Source organism: Lytechinus pictus, chromosome 8, assembly GCF_037042905.1.
Source record: "Lytechinus pictus isolate F3 Inbred chromosome 8, Lp3.0, whole genome shotgun sequence".
Taxonomy (NCBI): domain Eukaryota; kingdom Metazoa; phylum Echinodermata; class Echinoidea; order Temnopleuroida; family Toxopneustidae; genus Lytechinus; species Lytechinus pictus.
In genome coordinates, this window is record NC_087252.1 from 4,057,661 (window position 1) to 4,085,583 (window position 27,923).

Consider the following 27,923-nt stretch of genomic DNA (forward strand, 5'->3'; position numbering starts at 1 on the left):
GATCCGCTGTCGGGGCGCGCTATTGTGTCACAGATTCCGGGCCTAGGATGAAAATGATGTGTACTGTATGTGTGCAGTACATGTATGAATTTCATCATGGTGCTGAGAAATAAGCAACATGCATGGTGATAGTTGTCCCCTAATGTAGTTAACCTGTATTTTCATCAAAAATATGAATGGATAGAAGTATGTAGAATCATACAGAATCAGGTGTTCTACAATTTTACTCTTCTTATTTCCTTACACATCTAGGCCTACTCTTATGAGATCATCAGATGACTTAGCATGATGTTTAGAGTGATTTAGGGCCTGTATGTAGTAGGCCTACAGCTATATGTGTCATGATATTTTCTCTTAATATTATGGCATTGGTCTACTTCAATACAGGAAGCTATACTGGGATTTGTATGATTATATAGTTGATATAAGGGATGATGATGATGATGATGTAATCAATTTGTAGAAAATTAATTTAGGTCATGGAGTAATTCTAATGTTTAGACATAGACACACATGTAGGCCTATACATTTACTTCATGATTCTATGTCAACCTTCAAATGAGTTTTGAAGGCCAACAACCTCATGAAATTCATCATATTCACATCTTACATGTAGTCAGACATGTCTGTGGTTTCAGTCCCGCCAAGTCCGGTCATTCCCCCTCAGCACTCCAGATATTGATTTGAGGTTCATGTAACAGATATTACATGACAGTATCAATCGCTATCTATTCTACTCCCAAATGATAATCAATAGTGCCAGGTTAAAACAACAAACGAAATGTAGCCAAATATTGCTCAGAGCAGTATGTGTGTTCATTTTAGAGAAGTTTCATCTTCGCCTGCTGCATGAATATTCCAACCTGCCCCAAGGCAAATATTTATTATATTCTGTATCTCAGGGTTACATTGGAACAACAGCAAATTCTTGAGCTACTGTATGCACTTGGGAAACTTTTGGGGAAATTAATGGAATTGCATAAACTATCACTGTTCATTCCAATGAATTCATGTAGTTGAAAGCTGCAAGTTAGATTACAGTTGGTAATTCTTTTATTTTTATACTTATTATTGTTATATACAAGTTAAAAATGTGTGGTGAACAAGATTATGAGTGAAATTGGTTTAATCACTTGCAGAACCTCATCAAATTTGCATTTTGTGGAATCAAAATCTATATGTTAACATCAATAGACTTTGGCATGCCACAGGGATCTGTTTTTGGTCCTGAATTGTTATATATGATGTTATATCATGTTATATTATATTATATTTTATTATATTATTTTATATCATATTATATTTTTGAAGCTTTATGAAAGATTTTAACAATTGCAACTAATAATTGATATTGGCCTAGACAGAATTCCAGAGAATGACATTGCTATTGAATGCAAATATTTTCCTTTTTTATCTCTTCAGGTCTGTCTAGTGAGATGTCCATAGTTGTATAGCCTATCTCTATCCAGTGATCCAGTGCAATGGATGTGAATCTTCAAATAGCAACGGTTGTGTGGCTGTTAGCCACGTTTATCACACTTATGTGTGAACAAGCCCTTGCAGGTATGTAATACAGGTTCCATGACATTTGCTCCGGCGACAATTGCTCTGATGGAAAATCTGCATGCTAAGCCAAACATGAAATCCAACCTCCAACACTAAATAAACCCTAATCCTTATATTTCCATTATTCTGAACCAAAAACTCTATTACACTCCTAACTCTTACCTCATGCCCTCTGAGATATTAGACCGGAGCAAATGTCGCAGGAGCAAATGTCGTGTCATCGTAATATAAACATCTCCAAATAACAAACTGAATAAATGATTGTTTCAGGTTTTGAGACGAACTTGAATGAAGGAAGGAATAGTTGTATGAATGATTGGATGGATGGAGGAAATAAAGGAGGGAGGGATTAATAATAATTGTTCCTAGAAGTCTTTTCTTTTGAGTTTCATAAAGTTCGCACTTAAAAAGAAGGACTGGAAAATAATTCCATGCAAAAATTTGGTAGTTTTAAGTAAATCCTTCAAAAAATTGATAATTATGATAATTATACCTGCCTATAGATCTCTCAACACCTCTCTATCTGAAGTCCGTAAGCAATCTACAATACATATAGTCATCGATCACATGCTTTTGGCACTCGCAGAATTAAACTCTCTTTTGCCCCGAGCCAGCAGACGAGACGCCCCATTTATCTAGCTTCATTTTAGCCAGGCTCGATGGCCCAGATGAACCCTTACACCTGTCATTCTGCTACCTTCCCTATCTGTGCTTCTATAGATGTCCCCAGCAATAGGGAAATTTGGGACAATTGTTTCAGCAGATCTTGTATAGTATACACATGTTAATTTATGCTTGAGACAGCCCTGAACTTTGAACATCATGCTTTGAATCTCTCATTCAAAATATGTTGCAGTAAATCAAGTCAATAAATACAGAGGCTTTAATAGGAGAAATTATAATTTGTAAACAAATGTTCGGCATTACTCCTATGTGTTTAAGATCGCATGCTCGATCGTAAGTCAGAACAAATTGGAACCAGTGGGATTTGAACCTGCCATCAAGTCGTTATAAGTTGGAAATATTTGATAAATGTTGCCGGACATGTACCAGTTCATTAGGATCTGCTTTTAAAAAAAATTTTTTGGGTTGATATTACACATTATAAATTAGCTGGGCAGTCACATTTATGCATTAACCCACTCTGATAAGGGTCTGTAAGATATGGGTATTTGCTGAATTAAAGCAAAGAATAATATTGCATCCACGAACAGTGTATGTAATTCTTTAAGGTCTTAATTACCCAATGGATGCATTACCATCCTTACAAAAAAACTCTGGAGGTGTCACATTACAGAAACTTTAAAAATCTCTTGAAAATTTAGAACATATTTATACCCAAATGTTTCCATTCTGAGAAAAGGCCTCAACCAGAACAAAGTAAATCTAGCACAGCATGGCCCGTGCATATATCATTATACCCAAACACTAGTAGTATCAAACACTCACACTGCAGCAAGAGCAAGTGAAAGCTATATAAGAGCCATTGCAGAGGAGCAGGGGGTGCGGTTGGCGACCCCCTGCTACCGGTATCTCATTACTGGGAGAGGGAGAGAGAGTGGGCCAAATTTGCAACAGTATCCACGACCGTGACTCTGACAGTGAAGCACGTATGGTGCGAACTCTCTGGTAAATTGGGTGACTTCACACCCCTAGTAATTTTCGTGATCTTAAGGCAGGATTATATTGTACAGTTTGTTGGGTTGTTTAAGTTGGGTTTGGCCATTTAACGTGGGTTTTTGTTTGTTTTGCATTTCGTAAATTGTGTCTGTGGCATATTCTTACCAACAAGTTTTGCAGATACTGTAATAATAATAATGACGATGTGAATGATAATACTCAAGTGAGATTCGGAAATGAAATAATCAACATACTTTCATGATAGAGCCATATTATTTTTAAATGCCAATTTTAAAGACAAGAGATGGAGAGGTACTGACAAAGGTAATGAATCCCGGTGTAAACAGGGATTTCTTTGTGATTAGTAGCATTTTGTGATTCAGAGCAATGTGCCTTGAATTGATCACAAATTGTAATAAAATGTGTGTATTGAACACAGAATGAATTGGAAGTGTGTTAATTGAACAGAATTTGTCTTTTGAAAAATGAATTGTATTGGAATAACATGTATTGAAATGTGCGTGCTTAAATGTGTGTTAAAATTTGTATTGAATTTTGTGTAATGTGTGTTTTGAATACAAAGCCTGTAAAACATGTTTATTATAAATGAGCAAGTATGGTAAATGTAGAGCAGTGAATATGATGGTAAACCTAAGCTCATCTTGTCACGATTCCGTGCTTAGTGTTAAAGACCCTCTCAGCTGGATGTCTATTAAAGCTTCATTGGGGCACGGAACGACCCCGCAAGTCGACTTTGCGGCCTCCCGGCAGGCCCGGCCACTCGGCAGCGCCAGCCGTGTCGCTCGATCCTCCATTATAGAGCGTCGATTTGATTTAATCAATGGAAAAACCAACAGTGTCGGAAGAGAAGGCAAGATGAAAGGGAGAAGAATTTCTGCAAGGTTTTGACTGTTGGTATCATGCAGGGGGAAATATGAAGAGATGTAAATAATAGAACACACAAATGATGTACTTTAGAAGTGGTAATGAATAATGATGGGGAAATGGAGTCGTAGTCTTTGCAGTGTGTGTGTTTGTGTGGATTTTGGTATGGTGTTATCTGGTGCAACTTGTGTGTTACAAGCTTAGAAAAAAAGTACAAATTCAATTTGGTATTAATTTCTTGCAGAGAGAAAGTTATTAGTTTAGGAGCCATTGTTGAAATAAAGCTTATCTTAATTCAGCAATGGCTATGTTTGGCATACCTCGTTTGCTTAAAAACAAACTAAGAAAGAAAAAGTAAGATTATGATATTAATGCACATATTGAAATATGTGACGTTTTATCTGATTATTATTTAATTATTTCATGTTCGATTTTTATCAATAGACTTAATTTTTCCTCTATCCTTTTTGCAGACATTCCTCAACAACTCAAGCATTATTACATGTAATGTGTTTGGTTTTCCATCAAATATTCAATCTTTCCTCTTTTTATATTTTTCAGATGTTCCTCCGCAGCTGAGGAGGGAACCTACCTCAAAACCCGTCCGCCCTTTCAGCCGCGTCAAATTACGATGCAGCGCACACCCCAAGGAAGCCATTATCACATGGAGATGGAATGGTGTTGATATTACTGACTTTCCAAACATTGCTACAAATGGTGGCACATTATTAATTAGAAACTTTGAAAGCGACGAAGGGAATTTATCCCATGTTGGGAATTACCAGTGTGTCGCGACGACGGGAGTTGGGAGTGTCGTCAGCAGAATAGCAAGATTAGAAGCAGCTTGTGAGTATTTATTGCTTTATCAATTATCCTGCAATGTGAATTGAAAATTTTTATTTTCCACATACTAATAAAGTTGCAAACTTTGCTGTCCAATAACTCTGGTTAGTAAAAAGTTACCAATGTGGTAACTTGTATGCCCATTGAACACACATTGGTGTTCAGCTATTAGTTCATCTCTCAGGAAAACAGCTTTGATTTATACCTGTACAGCCATGATTGTCACAACTGCAATATGTGTCAAATGAAAGTGTATTTCACCATATACTATCTTTGGTAAAAGTGCATTGCACTGTTAGCATCTTTGATAATATGATGATATGATAATAATATGATAAGACTAGCTTAGCTGGGGTAATATAGGAGAGCCTGAAGCACATAACAAGGTGAATACATGTACGTGTGCTATACAAATCCTATATTATGATGGAGATGATGATCGTGTTAGTGGTGGTGGTGATGATGATGGTGATGGTGATGATGATGATGATGATAATGATGATTGATGATGATGATGATGGTGATAATGATGATGATGATGATGATGATGATGGTGGTGGTGGTGGTGGTGGTGGTGGTGGTGGTGGTGGTGGTGGTGGTGGTGGTGGTGGTGGTGGTGATGATGATGATGATGATGATGATGATGGTGGTGGTGGTGGTGGTGGTGGTGGTGGTGGTGGTGGTGGTGGTGGTGGTGGTGGTGGTGGTGGTGGTGGTGGTGGTGATGATGATGATGATGATGATGATGATGATGATGATGATGATGATGATGATGATGATGATGATGATGATGATGATGATGATGATGATGATGATGATGATGATGATGATGATGATGATGATGATGATAATGATAATGATGATTGAATGTCAATAATGATTGACTTGATGGTTGGAGTGGTGATTATGTTCATAAATGCAAGAGCAAACCCTATTGCAAATCCTTCACTGAGTGAATTAGATAGAAAAAAAATATTTTGAACTAATGCATAAGTTGTTGTAACATTTTTACAGATATAAAGAAATTTACAGAGAAACCGCCCCCTGAAGTATTATCATGGCATGGCGAAGTTGGTGTTATTCCTTGTACATTACCTGAAAGCAAACCACCAGCCAGAATGGAATATAGTTTCAAGAATAGATGGATAACAGAAAGTACAGGTAAGCATTTGTCTGCTATTCGTTGTTTCATCATGACTTTATTCAAGTTCAAAGACACTGATGTAATATATATACATAAAGAGACCTGGGGCCCTTATCACAAAACTTAGCAATGATCTTAGAACATTTTTCTACGATGGATTGCATTGACTACAATGTACAATCAATCGTACGATCAATCGCTAACCTTTGTGTTACGGAACCCCGGTCCACCGTTTCCATTCCAAACAAATGGCAGGTCAATACATGGATTACAAAACAAGTAACATGTACCAATATAGAAAATTATTTAGAGTAACATCAATCCTTTATTTAGAGTAAATAAATGCAGGAAAATAATCAGTTGAAGCTGTCATTCATATCACGTTGAAAAAAAACCATTGGAATTAATGTAGTATTGGAATGATTTGATAAAGCAACATAGGCCATTATGCTGTCACTGATCGCTCATGTTTATAGTATGTGGTCACCAGTGGTGGTGGTCACTTCAAGATTGCTTTGACAAACCTTTTTCTGCTTACCTGTTCATTCCTTATCATATTCAAGGTATCAAAATGAAACAGATTAACTTACACACAAGTGTAAAAGTAAAAACTTATTTTCATTGTGAAGTTTTCAATATTATACTATTGTGGATTACATTTTCCATATTGTTTATGTGTCACATACCATTTCTCGTATTATTACATATTATACAGGATAATTCCCTCTTGGAATCTTCATATACTGTATCAAAATGGTAACTGAAAATATTAATTTGATGGGTGTGTACACATGAGAAACATTCAACATTTGTCAAAATGGACTATTCTAACTTACAACTAACCACTTAATTTCATTGTTTTTTTTTTTATTACTCATTTCAGAGTCGTAGGACTAAATTTCTATAACAATTATTTTTATTCTACATACTATTTTTCTATGATTTACAGATCATCACAGGATAATGCCTTCAGGTAATCTTCACATACTCAATGTATCATCAAGTGATGCCGGTTTCTACACCTGTTCAGCAGTCAACCCAACGACCAATAAACGATTATCACCCAGGAATGGAACGTTATTAGAAGTTAGACAAGGAGGTATGAACAATGTCGTCGTTCATCATCATCTTCATTGTCATCATCATTTTCTTCATCATCATCATCGTCATCATCACCACCATCACCAGTAGCGGACCGTGAACCGAAGGAGACAAATGATTGGAGGGGCACTGTATTCTTTGTGAACAATGCTGTGCCCCTCCAATGCTTTGTCTCCTCCTGGTCACGGTCCGCCACTGACCTTCACCATCATCATCTCAATCCATAGATTATTTAAATAAGATTAAGAAAATCAATCCAACTATGAGTTAGCGCTACTTTACAGATTAATCTTCACAAACACTTTTTGACACATTGTGTTGGTAGCGTCGTTAAACTACAATCAATCAATTCTCATCATCATCTATTTCAGTTGGTGTTTTCCATCTTACAAAGGGATACTGACTCTCAAGCTATGATGACACACTTCCAATTATCACTGTCTTGAGCATCCTCCTTGTTCTTACCAGTCTTTATTCTTCACCATACACCATATCTTTCCTTGTAATCTTTGGTATTCTCTTTACTCTTGATGCCATCCATTTTCAGATCCCATGCACTTTTCCTATGTTCACCATCTTCCATGTCACCACATGGCCCATCCGGTTCTAGGACAACTACCCCCTGGACAATCACCCCCCGGACAACTACCCCCCGGACAATTACCCCCCGAGGACAATTACCCCCCGGACAATTACCCCCCGGACAATTACCCCCCGAGGACAATTACCCCCTGAGGACGATTACCCCCCGGACAATTACCCCCCGGACAACTACCCCCCGGACAATTACCCCCCGGACAATTACCCCCCGGACAATTACCCCCCGGACAACTACCCCCCGGACAACTACCACCCGGACAACTACCCCCCGGACAATTACCCCCCGGACAATTACCCCCCGAACAATTACCCCCCGGACAACTACCACCCGGACAACTACCCCCCGGACAATTACCCCCCGAACAATTACCCCCCGGACAATTACCCCCCGGACAACTACCCCCCCGGACAATTACCCCCCGAACAATTACCCCCCGGACAATTACCCCCTGGACAACTCCCCCCCGGACAACTACCCCCCGGACAACTACCCCCCGGATAATTACCTTCAGAAAATCCCCCTTTCTCTCCAGCATCAATTTTAGAATTAAGCGGGACCCATTGTTTTGGTCGGTGGCACAGGTTTCCGAAATATTTTCTACTTTATCTTACGTTAATAACTTTTTCTTTCTCTTTTATATTGCTCTTTCTCCTGTTCTCTCACTTTCTTCTTTTTTCCTTTTTTGTTTTTGTTTAGCGGCGCCTTCTGCATCATGAAAAATGGGGGGGGGGGGGCTTGCACCCGAAACCTCCCGTTTGGCTATGCATATATACATCAGAAAATGTGTAAACTGGCCCTCATTCTAAGTTTTCATAGAACAATTGAACACGATTAGTCATAATAATCACAAATGCTGAATATCTCTGATTCAAACTGATCTGATTTTTTTAAATATCTATTTTGGGTTTAATTTCAGGAATGAAATCAGGCAAATAGATAAAACGTAAAAAAGACACCTTCATACCTGTAGGTAGAAATATTGAAAGTCGATAACGCAACTATCAACACTAACACTGTCAAGTAGACCTATAAATCTGTTATTTTAAAACAGTTCAACTAACAAGAAGCTAAGAATTATGAAACAATTGGTGCACATTCCAGATTAAGATGTGGCTTTATTAATACAGTAAGCTAAAAAACTTTATGCAAAGATAATACACACAAGAACACCTTGTAACTTACAAAGGTGTTTTTGTGTGTATTATTCTTGGGTGAAAGCAATTAAACATTAAAGAAGGAAATTAAGTACCAAATTTACTAAATTGTAGACAATATGACATAATCAAATAGTGTATTTTCTATACAAATTGGCAGTCATGATATTATACAATTCGTTTAAGGTGCATTTTAAGGACGGTTTGTAAGAATCTATAAAGAAGTAGGCCTATGCAAATCAAATAATGCGACCGAGCAGCGTGAGCTAAAAATATTAATATTTAGACCATAAAACGGACATTTTACAGAGCACTTGAAAAATCAATTTGTAAATTTGAAAATAATGAAAGCTCGATATCCGAGATGAAATATGTTTTGTATATTGACTCCGAAACTTGATATTTTAAGTTCCATATCAGCCTATATTGAGCAAGATATTAATCTCATCGAAAAAGCAATGCGAGCGCGAAGCGCGAGCGGAAAATACTTGATATTCCGGTATGAAAATGGTGAATTTGAGGTTCCATGACATTTGCTCCGGCGACAATTGCTCCGATGGAAAATCTACACATTAAGGAAAACATAAAACCTAACGTCCAAAACTAAATAAACCCTAATCGTAATCATTACAATATTCTGAACCAAAAACTCTATCACAATCCTAACTCTAATCCTATGCCTTCTGAGATATTAAGGCCGGAGCAATTGTCGCAGGAGCAGATGTCGTGTCACCGAATTGGAGCACTATCTAAAGCATTGTGTAGGGAAATTGTGAAGTGGATGTGGAAAGCACTTAATAAATGATGCGAGTGTGAAGCGCGAGCTGATATCTTCATTATTATTTTGACTTAGGACCTGGACATTCTAGGTCTAAGGACATTTTGTCATCATATGAAAATGATGACAACTTTCTTATTCCTCTTTCTGAGCGCGATATGAAACATATGAAACTGTGATATTGTCGATATTCTTTTCTGAAAAGGGACAATTTAGTCATTTAGTCAGAATTCGTGAAAATTTTATTATCATATTTATTAATGTAATAAGCCTAAATGAGTGAGTAAAATGTGTTGACACTGAGGCCTGAAAACTGGATATTTCAAGCACTTTTGTAATCATGAATAGGATTTGTGAGTTGATATATTTTTAACAAAAATGCGAGCGCAATCGTTAGACGAAATTTTTGGTAAACTGTCATAAAAGGGGGGTTTTAAGTAGTTTGTTATATAATTTGGCAAATCAAATAATGCGAGCGCATAGCGCAAGCTGCAAGTTATATTCACACCATAAAACGGACATTAAACAGAGCACTTAGAAATCAGTTTGTAAATCAAACAAAATAATGCATAAAGTCCGAGCTGAAATATGCTTTGTAATATCAACTTCAAAACTTAATGTTTTAAGCTACATATCAGCCTATTTAGCAAGATGTGTATCTCATCGAACAGGCTATGCGAGCGCGAAGTGCGAGTGAAAAAATTCATATAGTGACATGAAATATATTTTTAATCATTTTCCAAATCCTCCCCTGACCTTTTTTTTTTCACTCGGCTCCCTCCTCTTATTTTACCTCTTATTTTTCCTCCTTTCTTTCCCCTTCTTTTTCTTTTTTTCTTTCTTTCCCCCTTTTTTTTTCATTGTTTTGCTCTGCCGATAGGGGAGGGGGGGGGGCCGGGCCCCTCAGCCCCCCTGGATCCGCCAATGGATGGAGCTCAATTCTACAGCTTTCTTACGGCGTACGTTTGATTTCAAGATACTCGAGAATGCCTTGAGTACTTCTTACGTCAAACGTACGGCTGACATATGACTCTCTGCACTCCCTTTGTCTAGGGGGTAATTGTCCGGGGGTAGTTGTCCGGGGGGTAATTGTCCGGGGGGTAGTTGTCCGGGGGGTAGTTGTCCGGGGGGTAATTGTCCGGGGGGTAGTTGTCCGGGGGGTAGTTGTCCGGGGGGTAATTGTCCGGGGGGTAGTTGTCCGGGGGGTAGTTGTCCGGGGGGTAGTTGTCCGGGGGGTAGTTGTCCGGGGGGTAGTTGTCCGGGGGGGTAGTTGTCCGGGGGGTGATTGTCCGGGGGGGTAATTGTCCGGGAGGGTAATTGTCCGGGGGGTAATTGTCCTCGGGGGGTAGTTGTCCTCAGGGGGTAATTGTCCGGGGGGTAATTGTCCGGGGGGTAATTGTCCGGGGGGTGATTGTCCAGGGGGTAGTTGTCCTGATACCGGCCCATCCATCTCAAACCACTCCCCACAACAGTTCTTTCTGCGCCCAACAGTGAACAGTGCATGTATTTTCACTTTTCAAAGATGGCCATTCCATAAATTAGTCAACCTTTTTATTTGTCTGACCTTTGTTTTTCTCAATTCTTACTTCGCTTTACAAATCACCAATGCCATCATAGTATGGTAATCATATTATAACTATTCAAACTAGGTACTGTTAGATCAAGTGGATGCTGAACAATGTGGGTAAAGCCTAGATAGAAATGAGGAAAAATGACAATTAGGCTAAGTGGCATTGAGACCAAATGGTTAGAAGCCAAACTAGGATTATACTAGCTTGGATGAGGACAAATGGAACGTAGGCAATGCGGGTGAACACCGATTGGCGGTTCATATATTTTGGCACCCTTTGGTGTGCTACAAGTCATCATTCTAATTCCAAGCTTTTGGTAATGATACTTAATAAAAGTTGCAATGCAGTACCAAAGATCTTGGGGGAGGGGGGTGGGGAATGGATTGGAATGTTTAAAAAAAAGTTTAATATTGGCATATAAACGCACAGATGACTTATGTGCATCAACATTTGTCCACTTGCTTTCAAAACATTTTTTTTTCCACCCCTCATAGAACCAGAAGATGCTCCAAGGATAGCATACTCAAGCGGTGCTGTTGTGTCCCGTGGCGACCCAGCCATCTTAGAGTGTGTGGTCACTGGTGGTCATCCAACGTCCAGTAGGGTCCGATGGGAGAAATTGACCGGTGATCTCTCGTTGGACGTCACTCAGCGGGACGGTAGCTTGATCATTCCTTCTGCTTCAGTTGAAGATGGTGGTGCATACGTCTGCATCGCAGAGTACAACGGTGTTGAGGTGGATCGACAAGAAGTTTCTCTCAGTGTCACTAGTGAGTACCAAGATATTTGTTAATTTCCTACAAAAACATTCTCTCCTACTTCCGTTGGAAAGGTGCATTATCTACATGTAAATTAAATAACTCGAAAGCACTGACATACAGCCATATTTAAATGACGTTGTGGAGTCATTCTCTAGAAAAGCATTACAATCCATTTTGCCAACAATCATTTGACTGTAGCCTCTCAACCTTGCAGGATTTCTGTGACATTTTGTCAGGATGGGATTGCTGCCAGAAAATATATGCAAATCAATCAAAAAATTTTAAAATCAATCATTTTACCTGTAACAAATAAGTTTACACTCCTTGTAAGAACCAAATCAGCAATAAATTGCAAGACACATATGATTGATTGAGGAACCCCAAATAAGATTTGCAACTGGATTATAAGTTTTGGGTTGGCCATAAATAAGGTTGATTTCTTTTTGGCTGCTACCCTTTATTTATGTCTCTGTTTGATTTATGTCATGTTTTCACTATTTATATTGTTGTTTTTATACTGAGAAAGATAAATTGAATAGGAATTGAAAAAAATGAAAGTAGGAAGTTTCTTGCAACACCCTAATAGTTGTACATAATCCACAGCTCCTTTATATTATGCAAAGTAGCCTTTTTTTTCATTTGATCGTGCATAATGCTAACATGTATACATGTGTCATTCATTTCTGATATTTTTCAGAAGCGCCTTCTATCCGCACTGGCCCAGCCGATGCTGTAGCAAGCATTGGGAATCCATCTCGATTTAGCTGTTCTATCAGTCGAGCTTCACCAGATGACATCCAATGGTTACATAATGCTAAAGACATCAGGGTGGATGGCCATAAATACACATTGAATGGTAATTAAGATTCATTCTTAAAATTATTTTTGTCCTGTGGTGTGTCTTAAATGGTACTTGATCAAATTAAAATATCTGAATATTTTTGTCTTGCTTATATAAAACCAATCCCATGCATGGAATGGGCTGAAAATTTCATAAAATCATCTTTGTTGCTTTTTATTGTCCATTTACAAATTATTTAGATTAGTGCTTTTTTAGAGAGAGGAAATTTTCATTGAACATTTATTTGGTAAATTTGAATATGAAATTTAGCTTTTATGCAGAAAGTTTTTGGAAATAATTGATTTGATTGTCTTTGGACAGGTCGTACACTGACTATTAATGATGTTGGGCTGGAAGACCTGGGTATGTACCAGTGTCTAGTGAACACAGATGAAGGCAGTACACAAGCTGCTGCTCAACTCAAAGTCTCAGGTAATAATAAAAGGGAATACTTATTTTTAACAAACTGACAGTGATGAAGGAGATGATGATGCTGATGGAGGTGGTGGTGGTGGTGGTGGTGGTGGTGGTGACGATGATGATGATGATGATAGATGATGATGATGATGATGATGATGATTTATAATGGTTATGGTGATGATGTACATGTAGCTGATGATGATTGTACTGGTGGTGGTGGTCATGTCGACTATGTAAGATGAAGAAGATGGTGGACGATGGTGCCATTAATGATGTCATAATTTTTTCATCTTTTATTTTCAGCTGGATTTCCATCAGTTATAGAACCTCCCATCAACACCACAGCCATTGAGGGTGAGAGGGTGTACCTATCCTGCCGGACGAGGGGCGAACCTTTACCCCTTGTAACTTGGGAGGATCCTAGGCGTAACTATGTATTTAACACCGATAAAACCTTCATTTCTGAAGATTCAGGTGAGCACACAAGCATTAACACTTCTGTTTCAGTTTTTAAATATAGTTCATCAATAAAAGAAATTTGAATGATAGGACAACACAGTCACACTTTTGAACAGTGCCATCTTGAGCCAAGATTTGACAAGGAGGGAAATGTACCTTGTTAATCTATTTTGTTTGTGTAAATGGCATTAAAATCTTGTGGGATTGCTTTAATATGGTTCATGTCATTTCATACAAAAATCAGATATTCTTGTTGAAAATGCACTATAGCCCATAGAATTCTGTAAATTCCTAAAAACGTTTGTTTACTACAGCTAATGATCATAGTTTTTTTATTGGGGGGGGGGGGGAATGGCAGATTTTGAGTTATATATGTCATTGTATAAAAAAAAAATATGTGGAGATTAATTCTATTGCCATATGACAAAACATCTCTGAGAAATTTTCTTAGCTAGGCTCGTCAGTACTTCTGTAAGGCTGCTTGTAATATGTGACATTTTTGTAACATTTTGGTATGTGAATGAAAAGGATATTGACCCAAACCACATAATATAATACATGTATGAATCCTAAGTCAACGTCATTTTGTTTTGTCCTCTTGTACCACTAGGAGGACTCACTGTATTTAAGGTGGATCTGACTGATGTCGGCTGGTATACCTGTACTGTTACTAATAGACACGGTGTTGTCAAATCATCGGCTTACCTTTCTGTATTAGGTGAGTAGGAAAGAAGAATTTGCTATTTCAGAGATTTTATAGATTGATAGTTTGTATTTTTATCAAGAATCTGAACGGAACATCTGTCCCAAATTTTTTGCAACCTGTGAAAAATACCTTGAAAATCATTATGAAAAAGCCTCCAGATATGGATATGATTATTTCACATTTGAATCGTTTGAGTGTCAAAGTTAGTGCGAATATTGTCCCATTGAACAATCTAAAATCACTTCAAAAATACACAGAACAACAACGAAACAAACAAATCATATGTAAATCTGAATATGGAGGAATTGCCAAATGCCAAAGATGCTTATCAAGGGCAGTCACAAGATATGATTATTCTATTGAATACTATATTTGTAAATTCTGGTTAACTCCTACCATGCCTCTGTCAACAATCAGCACCAAATTATAATACAATCCCATAGAGCTGCAGTTCATCTGTGTGCCGTTTCATAAAGATGTCCGTAAGTTAAAAGCGACTTTAAGAACGACTGGTGATCCTTTCTTACGCGCAAAACCATCGCTAATAAATATACCATTCGCCATAAGAAAGGATCACCAGTCGTTCTTAAATTCGCTCTTAACCTACGAACAGCTTTATGAAACACCCCCCAGGCATGTCAAGAGACTTTGATATCTTTTTTGTTAACAGAGAAAGTTCCAACCACCTCCAAATTTTTTGCAACCTATGAAAATGCCTTGAAAATCATTATGAAAAAGCCTCAAGATATTGATATGATTATTTCACATTTGAATTGTTAAAGTATCAAAGTTAGTGCAAATATTGTTTCATTGAATAATCTGAAATCACATAAAATAAACAGTTCCAATACTACAAAAATACACAGAACAACAATGAAACAAATGAATATAAATCTAAATTATGGAGGAACTGCCAAATACTGAAGATGCTTATCAAGCGCAATCACAGGATATGATTATTTTATTGAATACTTTCATTGTAATTTTCCCATTATTTGATAGGTTTATGGAATCGCCATATCCAACTTGATCACTACTCTCATGCCTCTGTCACCAATCAGCTCCAAATTATGATACAATCTCATAGAGCTGCAGTTCATCGTACATTTCAAGAGATAAAAATAATTCTTTAACATTAATCTCTTTTGTATCTTTAATTTTTTTTGGTATCTTTGTATCTTTAATTTTGTTTTATTTATAATGGTTATGGTGATGATGTACATGTAGCTGATGATGATTGTACTGGTGGTGGTGGTCATGTCGACTATGTAAGATGAAGAAGATGGTGGACGATGTTGCCATTAATGATGTCATAATTTTTTCATTTTTTTTTTAACAGAGAAAGTTCCGACCACCTCAACCACACCAACCCAGGGTGTGATCGGACCCCCTTTCTCTGGCGCCATCAGTGATTCTGGTATCACAACCATCGTGGATACCAACGGAGAGGCTAGCATCAAACCAGGACCACGTAAGTTTCATCCAGTACAACTCATTTCAGTTTTGTTTGTTTTCATTGTTGTTGCGGTGTTAAAGCCTTGTATCTTAAAATTTATCAGTTTGGAGGGCAGCTCAGAAAGAGCTGTGTTTGAGAATATGGCGGTGGTGGCAACCTTGTATTATCTGAAACAGCTAGTCTCCAAATTCCTGAAATAAATGAACTCTTTCTGGGCAAAATCCAGGCACTGAAATTGTCATTGCTGACAACTGGGAGATGTGTGATTTATGACCACTGATTATTAATTATATTATTATGGGGGGGGGGGGTCGTGGTCGAGTGGTTATGACACTTGTCTTTCAATCCGAGGGACGTGGGTTTGATTCCCAGCCATGGCGTGCTTTCCTTCACCAAGATATTTACCCACATTGTGCTGCACTCAACCCGGGTAAGGTGAATGGGTACCTGTAGGAAAAAATTCCTAGAATGCTTTAGCGCCTGTAGGCAGCATGGCTAAACCCAGGGTAATAATGATAACATCATTGTAATGCGCAGTTGAGTATATCCATATAGAGATTGTGCAATATTATACAAATAATGCATGCAGCCGAGTGCGTTAGTGGAAATGCAGAGCACGCGAGGTTTCTTTAGATAGGTGCCGCACTGTGCACGAGCCGCTGGCGGCGAGTGCCCAGTGTGCACCATCTGAAGAAACCGAGCTGGCTGCATTTACTTTTACGCACGACAGAGCAAGTGCATTATTTGTTTTATAAAATAGCAACACAGAAACAAATTCTTGAAAAGTTACAGCACAGTTTTGTTGGACTTCGCCCGGGACTTCTACCGCACTGGTTTGCTTGAGCGTGCAATGTCAATTTTTGTTGCGCACCTTTTGCACTGCCGTGCAGTGCACCAAAAAAGTTGGATGTCACGTGACGCGTATTGGCCAATCGCGATGCTTGAAATAATACACCTATTTTATAAAAATGTACAATTATTATTACCCATCATAATTGGCGATAACATCAGAGACAGTACAGTGTAATTTTCACCTTCTTTCTTTTCCTGATCCTTTCAGCTCTTGAGCAGCCAAGCAAGCCTCAAGTCGTCAAGATTGCCAAGACATCGGTAGAGGTAAGCTGGACATACAACAATGCTGGTAACAGTGCTCCGATCACAGGCTTCACAGTGCAGTATATTGACGTTAGGGGTGTAGAAGGATGGAGGACAGCGTCCAATACCATCGGCCCTCAACAGAGATCCTACCAAGTCACCAATCTAGAACCAAGCAAGATCTATAGGTATGAGAAAATTCCCAATCGTCATTGCCTTTCCCGTTTTATGTTAATTTCATTCTTATTCTGTCTGCCATTCTGTATCTTGTGGGGATTATTGCATCAAGTTGTGTTTAATTGCGACTGAGACAAATTATATGCAAGTTCCAAATGTGTTCTTCTGATGGACTTAAAGTTGTGTTTGAAATTAAGTCTGTCTCATGTTTGTTTCTGTCACTTTTAATGGAATTAGACCTTACTTTCAGTCAAGCCATTTGGCACATAATTTGTTTTTCTTGTAGCATTCTATGATTTAGTTTATAATATGTAGATATAATTTGATTATTTCATGCCAGAACATTTTGATACATAAAGTATGTGAATGAAATCTGACAACTTAATGAAATAGCAATAAAGAAATGCTTCTCTTTCAACTTTACTCTCTAGGTTCAGGGTGATAGCCTCAAATCGGTACGGAGAGAGTCCTCATAGTGATTTATCCAACCGCAAACTTCTTGAAAGCTCTGTCCCGGTGGTTGCCCCAAAGAGGGCGCCAACGATATCACCACGGATCATGGAATGCGTACCGGAGTCTTCTACCACAATCAGAGTGGTGTGGGAGGTTAGTAGTTCAAGTCTCATGTCAAGTAATACGAATGAAGCAATAGAGAAATGCAAAAAAAAAATTAATTCTTTTCCTCATGAAAGGAAATGGAATCAAGGAAATAACAAAATGGAAAGATGATTAAAGAAAATTTAAAACAGATATATCAAGTTTCTATGAATTATTGTCTTTGAAACTCGATGATAATCAGTAGACGAATTCCTTATATGTTTCTGATCATGTTTATACTCATGACAAATTTTGATGTATATAGGTACCTCTGCCTATAAAATCAGTTTTCGGGGGACCAAAACCTGTTCAACTTAGGAGCAATTTGACTTAGAAGAGGTACATGTATATAACACAAGTTTTGTGTAATCTTGTCCAAAAGTTTGCCTCGACATGGCTGAATTTTCAACTTGTGAAATATTGACTTGTGCAATTTTACTTGTACGTTAATTTTTTTTTTTTTTTAGAACAGTTTCAGTGTTTGAACTTGTTTATTATTACTTGAACAATGAAAATGAAAGGAAATTAAATTAAAGAAAAACAAACTGTAAATCACCACGTTTTTGCTATTTCATCCTTAATCAGTACCCCTCCACTGCTCCTGTTACTACCAATGAGGACATCGAAGGCTTCTACGTCTACATCCGTAACTTTGACAGTGATGATGACCGTGACTACGTCCGGACACCCATCATTGGTGCACATGTCAGGAGCTATCTTATCGAGAAATTGGAACCCGAGGAAAGTTATGACATCAAGGTTGAGAGTTTCAACAGTGCAGGAGAAAGCAAAGGCAGCAATGTCATTATAAGAAGTACTCTTGGTAGGTCACGCTTCTTTTTATCTTAGCCAATAGGAATATATCAAGTTCAGTTTTATGCTCAATCATTAATACATTCTACAAAATGTATTGAATGAAAGTTATCAATTCAAGATCGAATACAATAATCTAAAAATACATCTATATACATAATTATGAAATAACAGTGAAAGTAAATTGGTACAGCTGTTAAAAAAAGACACAAAGGTTCTTGGTATGATCAGGACGTAGAATAAAAAATGGAATCATATTTTATATGTATGTGGTGTATGTTCATTCTTATTTGGATTTTTTTTTAGCGGTTATTTATTTTGTCATCCAGAAGGAAACAAGATCTCATTGAGACAAAAATTAGTCTAAAAAGGAACTCAGAGATAATCAGTGTACCCTTCTGTCACAGTGATATTACCACCTCTTTCATTTTGTGTTACGTTTACTGTTTTGCAGCTATCTAGTTGTCTGATTTGTTTTAAGTCTATTTACTAATTACCTTTTTTTCTTTTTATTTATAGCCCGCGAGACAGAACCCCCACCGATCATCATCCGTCCCTCCATACCCGGCCACCCGATAGACCTCAGTCCCCACATACCCTTCATTGACGATGACCCTACCCTGGCCCCTCCCCACCCCCCAAGGGGACAGAGTGAAGACATTCTGTATATCACCCTCGGGGTGGTGCTGGGGGCGATGTTACTCGTTCTGATCATGTTTGCTGTCATGTGTGTATGGAGAGCTAAGCAAGTCAACAGAGACTCCAGTGAGTATTTGTATCTTCATTCCATCACCGATTATTCAGATATTTCTTTAATTACACACAGACCTGTCGATTAAGACCATCAGTTTCAGTGGTTTTTTTCAGTTCCATAAAGTAAAGGTTCTAAAAGAAATATTGTTCTTTGAACAGGGATTTACAGAGGATTATTTTAAAAGGCCAAAATAATGAAATAACACATTTCATATTATTATTAGATGTCAAAAGAAGTACTAGATTAGCATTGTTTGTTAGTTAATAATTCAATCATTGATAATTTATTTCATTTGTTTTATTTTGCTGCTTTGTGTTATCAGATATAAATTCTCTTTAATTGCTATCCAAATATCCCAGACACCATCGTCAATGGGTTTATAAAGTTACACATTTTTGTGTGTGTGTGTCATTGCAGATGGACCTGTTCACTGGAACAACCAGCCGATGTACGATGGTAACTTTGCCTACCTTGATGGTGCTAAGTACCCCTACATGAATGGCAAGCCGAACAGCAATCACAGTGGTCCAAATGGAGTCGCTGGCAGACACAATCACTATAGTGAAACTAATGGTGGATCCAAGCCCAGGCCTCTCTATGCACTCCCACAGGTATACATTCTAGGACCTCTTTTGTTAAGTTGATTGTATGCTCTCCATCGGTATACATCCTAGGACGGCTAATGTTTATTAGTTGATTATATGCTTTTCGACAGGTATACATCTTGAGACCCATTTTATTCATGAGTTGATTTTGATGATCACAGTTCCAGTGTTATTGTAACAGTAGATATGATAGAAGTATTGAGGACATTATGTATGATCATGAATGTCCTATTTTTTTGCCTTCCTTCTTAATAGATTTTCTTACAGGAATATAGAATACAAGGTGGCAAAATTGAAATTGATTTATAGGCATTTCTTACTATATACAGTATATTAATACTTGTCATAACCTTTCACCCTTTTGAATTTCAGGTGATTTTACCAGTAATCTTAATTAATTGGTGCATATTCTTATTGTCTGTTTCATCAGGACACGTTGGGAGGTCCCCCTTACATTCCCTGTGGCACCAGTGGCCCGCACCACGACTCGGCACCGGAGACATCCACGGTACCATATGAAGACCACCAAATGTACACCACCGTCCCAACCAACAACCATCATAGTTATAATAGCCTAACCAATGGCAGCATAAAGGGCCATCATGCGACGTCCAATCATGAGTTAGGCCACGCCCCTCCTGTGGGGGCGCCCCCGCCACCACGGCCGGTGTGCCACATACGGGTTAACCCTCGGTTACAGAGGGAGGTGAATGGCGTCGGGAGTGCTAGCATAACAGTGCATGATCGGCCTAATAGGACAGGAGGCAGTACAGAAGGAATAGATGGTAAGAAGACTTCTCTTTACCATATTTTGTTAGGGACACTTCACCTTGATGTCAACTTTGTTTAAATAAATGCATAGAAAAGCGAGAGAAATATGTTATTTGGGGCTTGGTAAAAATTCATCAGAGGAAGACTGTTTTACTTTAAGTTTTCCCTTTGTAATATCACATACGAGCATCTCTCCCATATGCCATGTGATATGAATTTCCTACAAAACCACATTGTCATTAAACTGAAGTGTATATTTACTTGTGCATTCAAAATAGCATTAGACTCAGTACTTCATTAATAATAATAATAATTGGCTTTTATTTAGCGCTTTATCAATCTACAACTGCTCAAAGTGCTTCACAATTTATTATTACTTGGTCACTGGATTCGTAGCTTCTTTCGCAGCCTGTTAGGTGCTGTCTTGCTAAACCAACCACAATGACGGTTGTTTCCTACCGGGACCCAAGTAGCACCTGGGTCTATGAAAAAATATTTTCAGTCATTAACTATATAGGGCATTTATGAAATTTGTATATTTAACATTGACATACACAGATGCCCGGCAAGAAATTGGAATAGATTGGAATTGGTTTGCAGAATAAATAATTGGAATGGTTGTTTTAGGATGTTGATTAATCTTTTACATCTTTTCTGCTTTTTCTAGGTAAAGATACGGGGTCATTAACCTTAAGCTTGCCCACTATGCCTCCTGATCTGTATGTTCAAACCACGCCTACCTTATCCCCCGCCCACTCGAGAATCTGCTGTGAGGCTCACGCCCCCTCTCGGTCGAGATCAGCCTCCAGCCAATCAGAGGCTTCATCACATCACAGCTCCAACCAATCAGAGTCATCCCATCGTAGCTACAACCAATCACAGCTGTCGTCCCATCACAGTAGCAGCTCCAAAATTACAGATGTCTGATGCCCCGCCCATTTTTGTACCACCCACCCATCCTTTTTTTAATGTATGTTAATGTATAACAATCAACTTCCACTGCCCTATCAAAGATTATATAACATGTGTGTAGATGTCAATTTTTTTTCTTATATCTCTGTCTCCCAGTATAATGGCATTCTGCCAGGCAATTGAAGCAAAGTAAATATCTTGCTTAAACAGTTCCTTTCCCTTTATGTATCTCTTTTGCTGCATTCAATGTCTCCTTTTTTGTCTACACATCAAACTTCTTCCCACGTGCCTTTGTCTGCGTTTTTGTGTTTTGTACTGAAAAGTTATGATATTTTTCTGGGTATATATTTTATAAATGAGAATTTAATCTGTACAGTACGCAAAGTCGAGAGCTATTCATTTGTCTATTCTCATTCAAAGAAGAGAGTCTATTATCGGTATTATGCTATTATACGATGTGCTGTATAAAATGGTAATATGTCGTTTTTGTATATAAAATTATATTGAGAATGTTGATGCTCCATTTTGTGTTAGTATTGAAATCAAATCTGAGTTTGACTACAAGTTTGTGATAGATTAATGAAATGTGGTGGCATGCGAATCGGAGATGTCTGAAAAATGAACAATATTGGAGATGTATGCATCCAATAGAACAAACAATACCAAATCAACAATGTTATACAATGGTTTAATTTTTTTCAGACATATTACTTCATGTCATATTATCTCTCAAAAACAATTTTCTTAGTAATTTTGATGTCAATGGCTTCCTGTAGATGCGATCGATGTGAATCTCTTGCAATCAATCATTGATGGATCTCTAAAGTTTTTATGTGAGCTCTGCAATCAGAATAGATCAGTTGATATATGTATTTGAGAGGTGTGATGAAGAAGGAAGATAAATGCCTTTTCAATGAATGAAGAGTGGTCATTGCTATTTTTAATTCAATTGAATTACTGTTTTATTTGCATTTTACATGTTGCTTATTTTTTTTTACAAAGGGTAAACCTATCGATGCGAAATGTATTCATTTAAACTTTTTATTGTGTTCCCCAAAACTCAGATTATAAGCATAAATGAGAAGGAATCATGGAGAAAAAGATCAGTTTAGTTTATATACAGGAAATAGTGTGTGCGAGAAATCAGTTATTGAATAGTGAGAAAGAAATACTGAATTACTGTTTGAACTAGGTGAGCAAAAAACTATCAATTTGCTATGGTAACCCATGTGAATGATTTTGGTTTGATGATCTGAACACATTGGATTGGAATTGTATTAAAACTCTAATCCTATACTGCACATTCTTAACACATCCACACTTGTTATTTTGCTACTTTTGATCACTATTTTCAAATTTGAAAGCAATTTGTTGCTATTATTTCATGGATGGCGACATCTGCTATGAAAACACTCCAACACTACTCATTATACACAGGGCAACGTTTTAAAGGGCTTGTTTGCTTGCTTTCTTTTCATGTTTTATTTCTGCTTTTTCTACCTCATGACAATTTTTATTCATGCCGAAATCTTAAATGAAGATAAAGTATTTTGTAGAATATTGAAACGACTATTTCTGTTGCTGATGGTAAAAAGCAAATGTGGGATTACATGTACAGTTGGTCACATACAGTACATATAATGATTGTAGGAGTGAGAGTAAGGGAAACGATAATCATACATGTAAATTATACACTCCCAGGATTATTGAAGTTTGAGTATATGGAGCGCTAGTGGAAGTTAGCAAGATCAAATTCACTGTATTAATCCATAACGGTATAATACAATAGAGGAGACACTTTTGCAGTTCCTCTGTCTTCAATGCTAGCAATTACATATTGAATATTATTGGAGAGAAATTTGTGCTGAAAAATGAAATTATTGTTACAATTTCCAGTTACAGTATGTGCAGATTTTCTTGAATAAAAGCTGTGAAACTTGAGCTGATCATTATACTCTCTAAATTGGCAATGCGATGAAAATAACATGCTCACTGTTTACAAATTGGCAACTTTTCTATAAATTGTTCTTTTTATTATAAAACTTTTACTCATGTTCTTTATATTTTTTTTCTTCAAAATATTAAAAAGGAAAGGAGTAAATGTTGCTATTTTGAGAAGGAAAATAAGAATAAATTTGATTTTGTGAAAGATGTTTACCTCAATGGGGCAATGAATAAATAATGGTAGATTTATAGTTGGTTATCAACAACATAAAATGTAACCTTATTCCCCATGAAAATGCCCCATGATCCTCATACAACTAATATTTCCATTCATTTACCCTGTCAAAATTTGTTGGAAATTCATGTATTTTACAATTTGAATGTGTAATTTACAATTTTCTTTATGAATTGAGTAGTCATTGTGAAGCATAGGCCATGTCTGGTCATGTTTCTTTCAGCTGTCTTCATTGTTATAACACTGCCTTTTTATATTCATATGATTTTGCTCTGAAATATGTGTAGATCTATTATCCGGATCATTAAATGATATTCATGTACGTGTATTCTATGCATAACAAGTCAAAAAGGAATGTACATTTTCAACGGTCATTTTCTTTTTATTCTGTGTATATTTTATACGATTTTGTACTAATTGGTTCTTTTGAGAAGAATCTTGAAATACAGTGTGTTTTATTGTTTTTGGTTATAATAATATATGTTCACAAACCACCAAGCTGTTCACTTCATCATTAATTTTGACATACCTGTACTGCTTTGTTAAGTAATTTGTTGTTGAAACTGATACCATTTCCTTTAGTTCCAGTTTTTATCAGATTGGTTTTATAAGATATTGGGGTTTGGGTTACAGATTCCTTTGGTGCTTTTTTTTTCCTTATGTCTTCCTTATTGCATAACAAGTGACTTTCCATGGAGGTAATAATAATCAGTATAAAGCAAAATCAAACAATTGGATAATTCATTCTTAAAACATTTGATTTAAGTCATTATGAGTCCTTTTACACAAAGCGAAGTGACCCCTGTATTGCATTAATTTAACAAAATTAGTTTTTTGTTGAAACTGATACCATTTCCCCTAGTGCCAGTTTTTATCAGATTGGTTTTATAAGAACATGTAAGATATTGGGGTTTGGGTTACAGATTCCTTAGGTGCTTTTCTTTATTTTTAGCGTAAGTAAAAATTCATCCATTCTTATGTCTTCCTTATTGCATAACAAGTGACTTTCCATGGAGGTAATGATAATCAGTATAAAGCAAAATCAAACAATTGGATAATTATTCTTAAAACATTTGATTTAAGTCATTATGAGTCCTTTTACACAAAGCAAAGTGATTAATCATAAGGCTGATTTTTAATTGATCACATCATTCATAATAATGTACGGTCAATCGTACATTCAACTTTATGATCAATCACAAGCCTTTGTGTCACATGGTTTAAATCAATACCCATCTATTTTACAGCAATAAGATATTTTTAGATAAATTCATTCTAGGTCGGAGAAATGATTTGATGTGCTTCCAGTATTTTTGTTTCAAAATCTTCCTTTCTGTGTGGATTTGGTGTTTCTATTTTCTTAGTTTTCTTTTTAAAAGAATATATTTCCTTTAATACCTGCCAAGTGTTCCTATTTATTAGAAATTTTTTTATTTTGAGGAAAAGAAAATTGTCATTTTAACATGTGTGTTCCTATTTTTTGGAAAATTTTCTGTAGTATTGAATAGGGGTTTAAGAATGTTCATATTTCTGGAAATTTCTTTGTAATATGTTCCTATTTTTTGTCAGGGTTGGTACGTATTTCATATATGAGTATTCAGATATGTTCTAGGAAATTGTACTAGCTTTAAAATGTAACTTTGTCATTAAAATAATTTAGTAAGGATTTTTTACTGGTGGCTAACATACCAAGATATTCACTGACCCTCAATTGCAGATGCATACACTTTAAGTTGATAAAAGTCTTCCAAGATTCAATGGTTTTACATTTTAGTCGTCTCTCGCTAAAGCTTGAACTCTCATTATAAGTTTGGGAGTAGTGCAAATATGCTTTCATGAATATCACACAATATCACTTTGTGAAGTCCATTCATACCACAGCATATGTTCTCACTTACTAGTGATAGAAAAAAATGTTTAACTAAACCAAATCAGTTTATACTTGTTGATACAATAAACAGGCAAGCAATCATTTCCAAATTTACAGTTAATTGCAGGACTTATGATTGATTTGGAGACCTGGGCCCCGTCTTACAATGAGTTAAATTGCTCCGATCAATCTCAACTAAATGGAAATCCATCAATGTCAGATTTTTTTCCTTAGGAAATTTGCTTAATGTCCTTTAAAAACAAAGACAAGCACACTGAATTGTCAAGAAAACAGTTGAATGTAAGAATATATACATTATTTCTAGAAAATATTTTGAACAAACATGTATTTTAGATGTTGACGCTGCTGGCTTTCCATAATAGCGATTGATCGGATCAATCGTAACTATATATATTTTTTTTCAATCATGTTGTCTTAACATGCTTCCTTGTAAGATGTTCCACGTTAAATGAATTGTAATACAATCATGAAATGAAACCAGAATCATATCATTTTCTACTACTAGTACACTGCAAAAACTTTGGTGTTGATTTAACACCAGCCTGGAATCACACCAGAGAAGTGTTAAACAACACCAGTTTCGTTTTGGTCTAACACCAGAAAGGTGTTTATACAACACCAATTTAATAGTATTAAAACAGCAGCAGCAGAATCGGTTTGATTCCAAACTGGTGTTGTTTCAATACTTCTCTGGTGTGGACATATATAGATTCCGGGCTGGTGTTAAATCAACACCAGAGATTTTGCAGTTTACTCTTGTGATTCATATCATGTTATATTCACTGCCATACCTTAAAATTGAACAAGTAGAATATCTGAATCTCTTAATCAAAATTTGTACGAAAGTCTCTAACCTTGCCAGAGCACTATGTATTCAGTGAAAATGGTGAAAATCTGGCCTAGGGGGTGATTCTTGTAGTTATTTATGAAATCATGCATGACATCACATGACCTTTGTCAAAACGATGAATTGAGACAGTGTATTTCTTTATCCCAGGGTTTATTTATTTGTTTTTTTATATCAAAGACAAGGCACCTACAAGAGCTTGTTCTGAAAATCATGCTTTATTACTTTTGAAGGAGAGTCGTTACTGCATGCTAAACTGGATTTTACTATGTCTTGTCAAAATGAAAACAGCTTTGGCTCCATGTATTTCGCAAATCCTTTAGGATGTGTCCTTGGTCACAAAAAAATGTGATAGCGTTGGCATCATGTATTTATTTTTAGTTTATTTATTATAAAAAAGGATACACAATTCCACCATGTTGCAGAATTGTTCTTCCATTTTGCCCTATTTTGCCAGTTGTATTCTATGTCACTTTTTAAAATAAATGCATATGCAATCAGTATTATAGGAGAGTGGGAGTGTTTTATCATGGACCTAGGTCCATGGTTTTATGAACAAACTTAGACCAACCTTGTGTAAATAAAATATTTTAGGGGGTGGGCCTGCCATTTTTATGCACAAAATGGATCATATGATGTGTAATCCTTTCAATAATTTTTTACGTTTTTGAGAGGATATCATTCAGAATATTCAAGGGTACTTCTTGAAAAATATTTGATTTCAAAACTTATCAATTTTTTATTGCTAGGTAGTGACTTAATTTAGCATTCCCGTGTGATGAAATTACAAACTTGGTATTGGGTATTGATACCTATATTGTATTCATTCTTTGTCTGTTTTCTTCGATGAGAAAAAGTGGCGTTTTTGTATTCTTAAATATTCTATGTGAAATATGACCATTTTGTGGAAGATACAGTATTTTATTATCACAATGTTGTGATTGATTTCGTACATAAATAATAAAAAAAATCTATTCTTGTCTGTATGCATCGAAAGTGTATTATAATGAATCTATATATATTTGTGATATAATGATAATAAAATGTGGCATGTCATGAACATGGCAAAAACTTATGAAAGAGAAATTATGTTGTATTGGACAGACTTTGTAGCGTTCTTAAAGATACCAGGTAGTTTTCGCATTTACTAAGGGGGAACTCTCTACAACACATAAATTCTTTTGAAAATGCCATTAAAATCACAATGGAGAGCTGAGAGGCTTTTGTCGAAAGTTGGTAGACTGGGACAGCGGATCATCCGAAGATTTGCACCGGACGAACAATTGCAAATATGTCATTGACCAGAGTCGAGAGATTCCGATGCTGTCCTTGTCCACCAACTTTCGACAAAAGCCTTTCATCTTGAGATAAGAGAG

The 27,923-nt window shown here is 36.7% G+C and overlaps 1 protein-coding gene across 1 annotated transcript; it reads left to right on the forward strand.

Moving 5' to 3' along the window:
- The first annotated feature begins 1,425 nt into the window (after window positions 1-1,425).
- On the forward strand, window positions 1,426-27,635 carry LOC129266436 (cell adhesion molecule-related/down-regulated by oncogenes-like). Its single transcript, XM_054904289.2, has 17 exons — window positions 1,426-1,563; window positions 4,633-4,917; window positions 5,929-6,075; window positions 7,008-7,157; window positions 11,758-12,033; window positions 12,722-12,880; window positions 13,187-13,297; window positions 13,589-13,759; window positions 14,355-14,462; window positions 15,790-15,921; window positions 16,967-17,189; window positions 17,610-17,784; window positions 18,361-18,598; window positions 19,108-19,353; window positions 19,760-19,953; window positions 20,378-20,732; window positions 21,386-27,635. Exons 1-17 carry the CDS (start codon window positions 1,482-1,484, stop codon window positions 21,643-21,645), a joined length of 3,312 nt encoding a protein of 1,103 aa, XP_054760264.2. The 5' UTR covers window positions 1,426-1,481; the 3' UTR covers window positions 21,646-27,635.
- The last annotated feature ends 288 nt before the right edge of the window (window positions 27,636-27,923 follow it).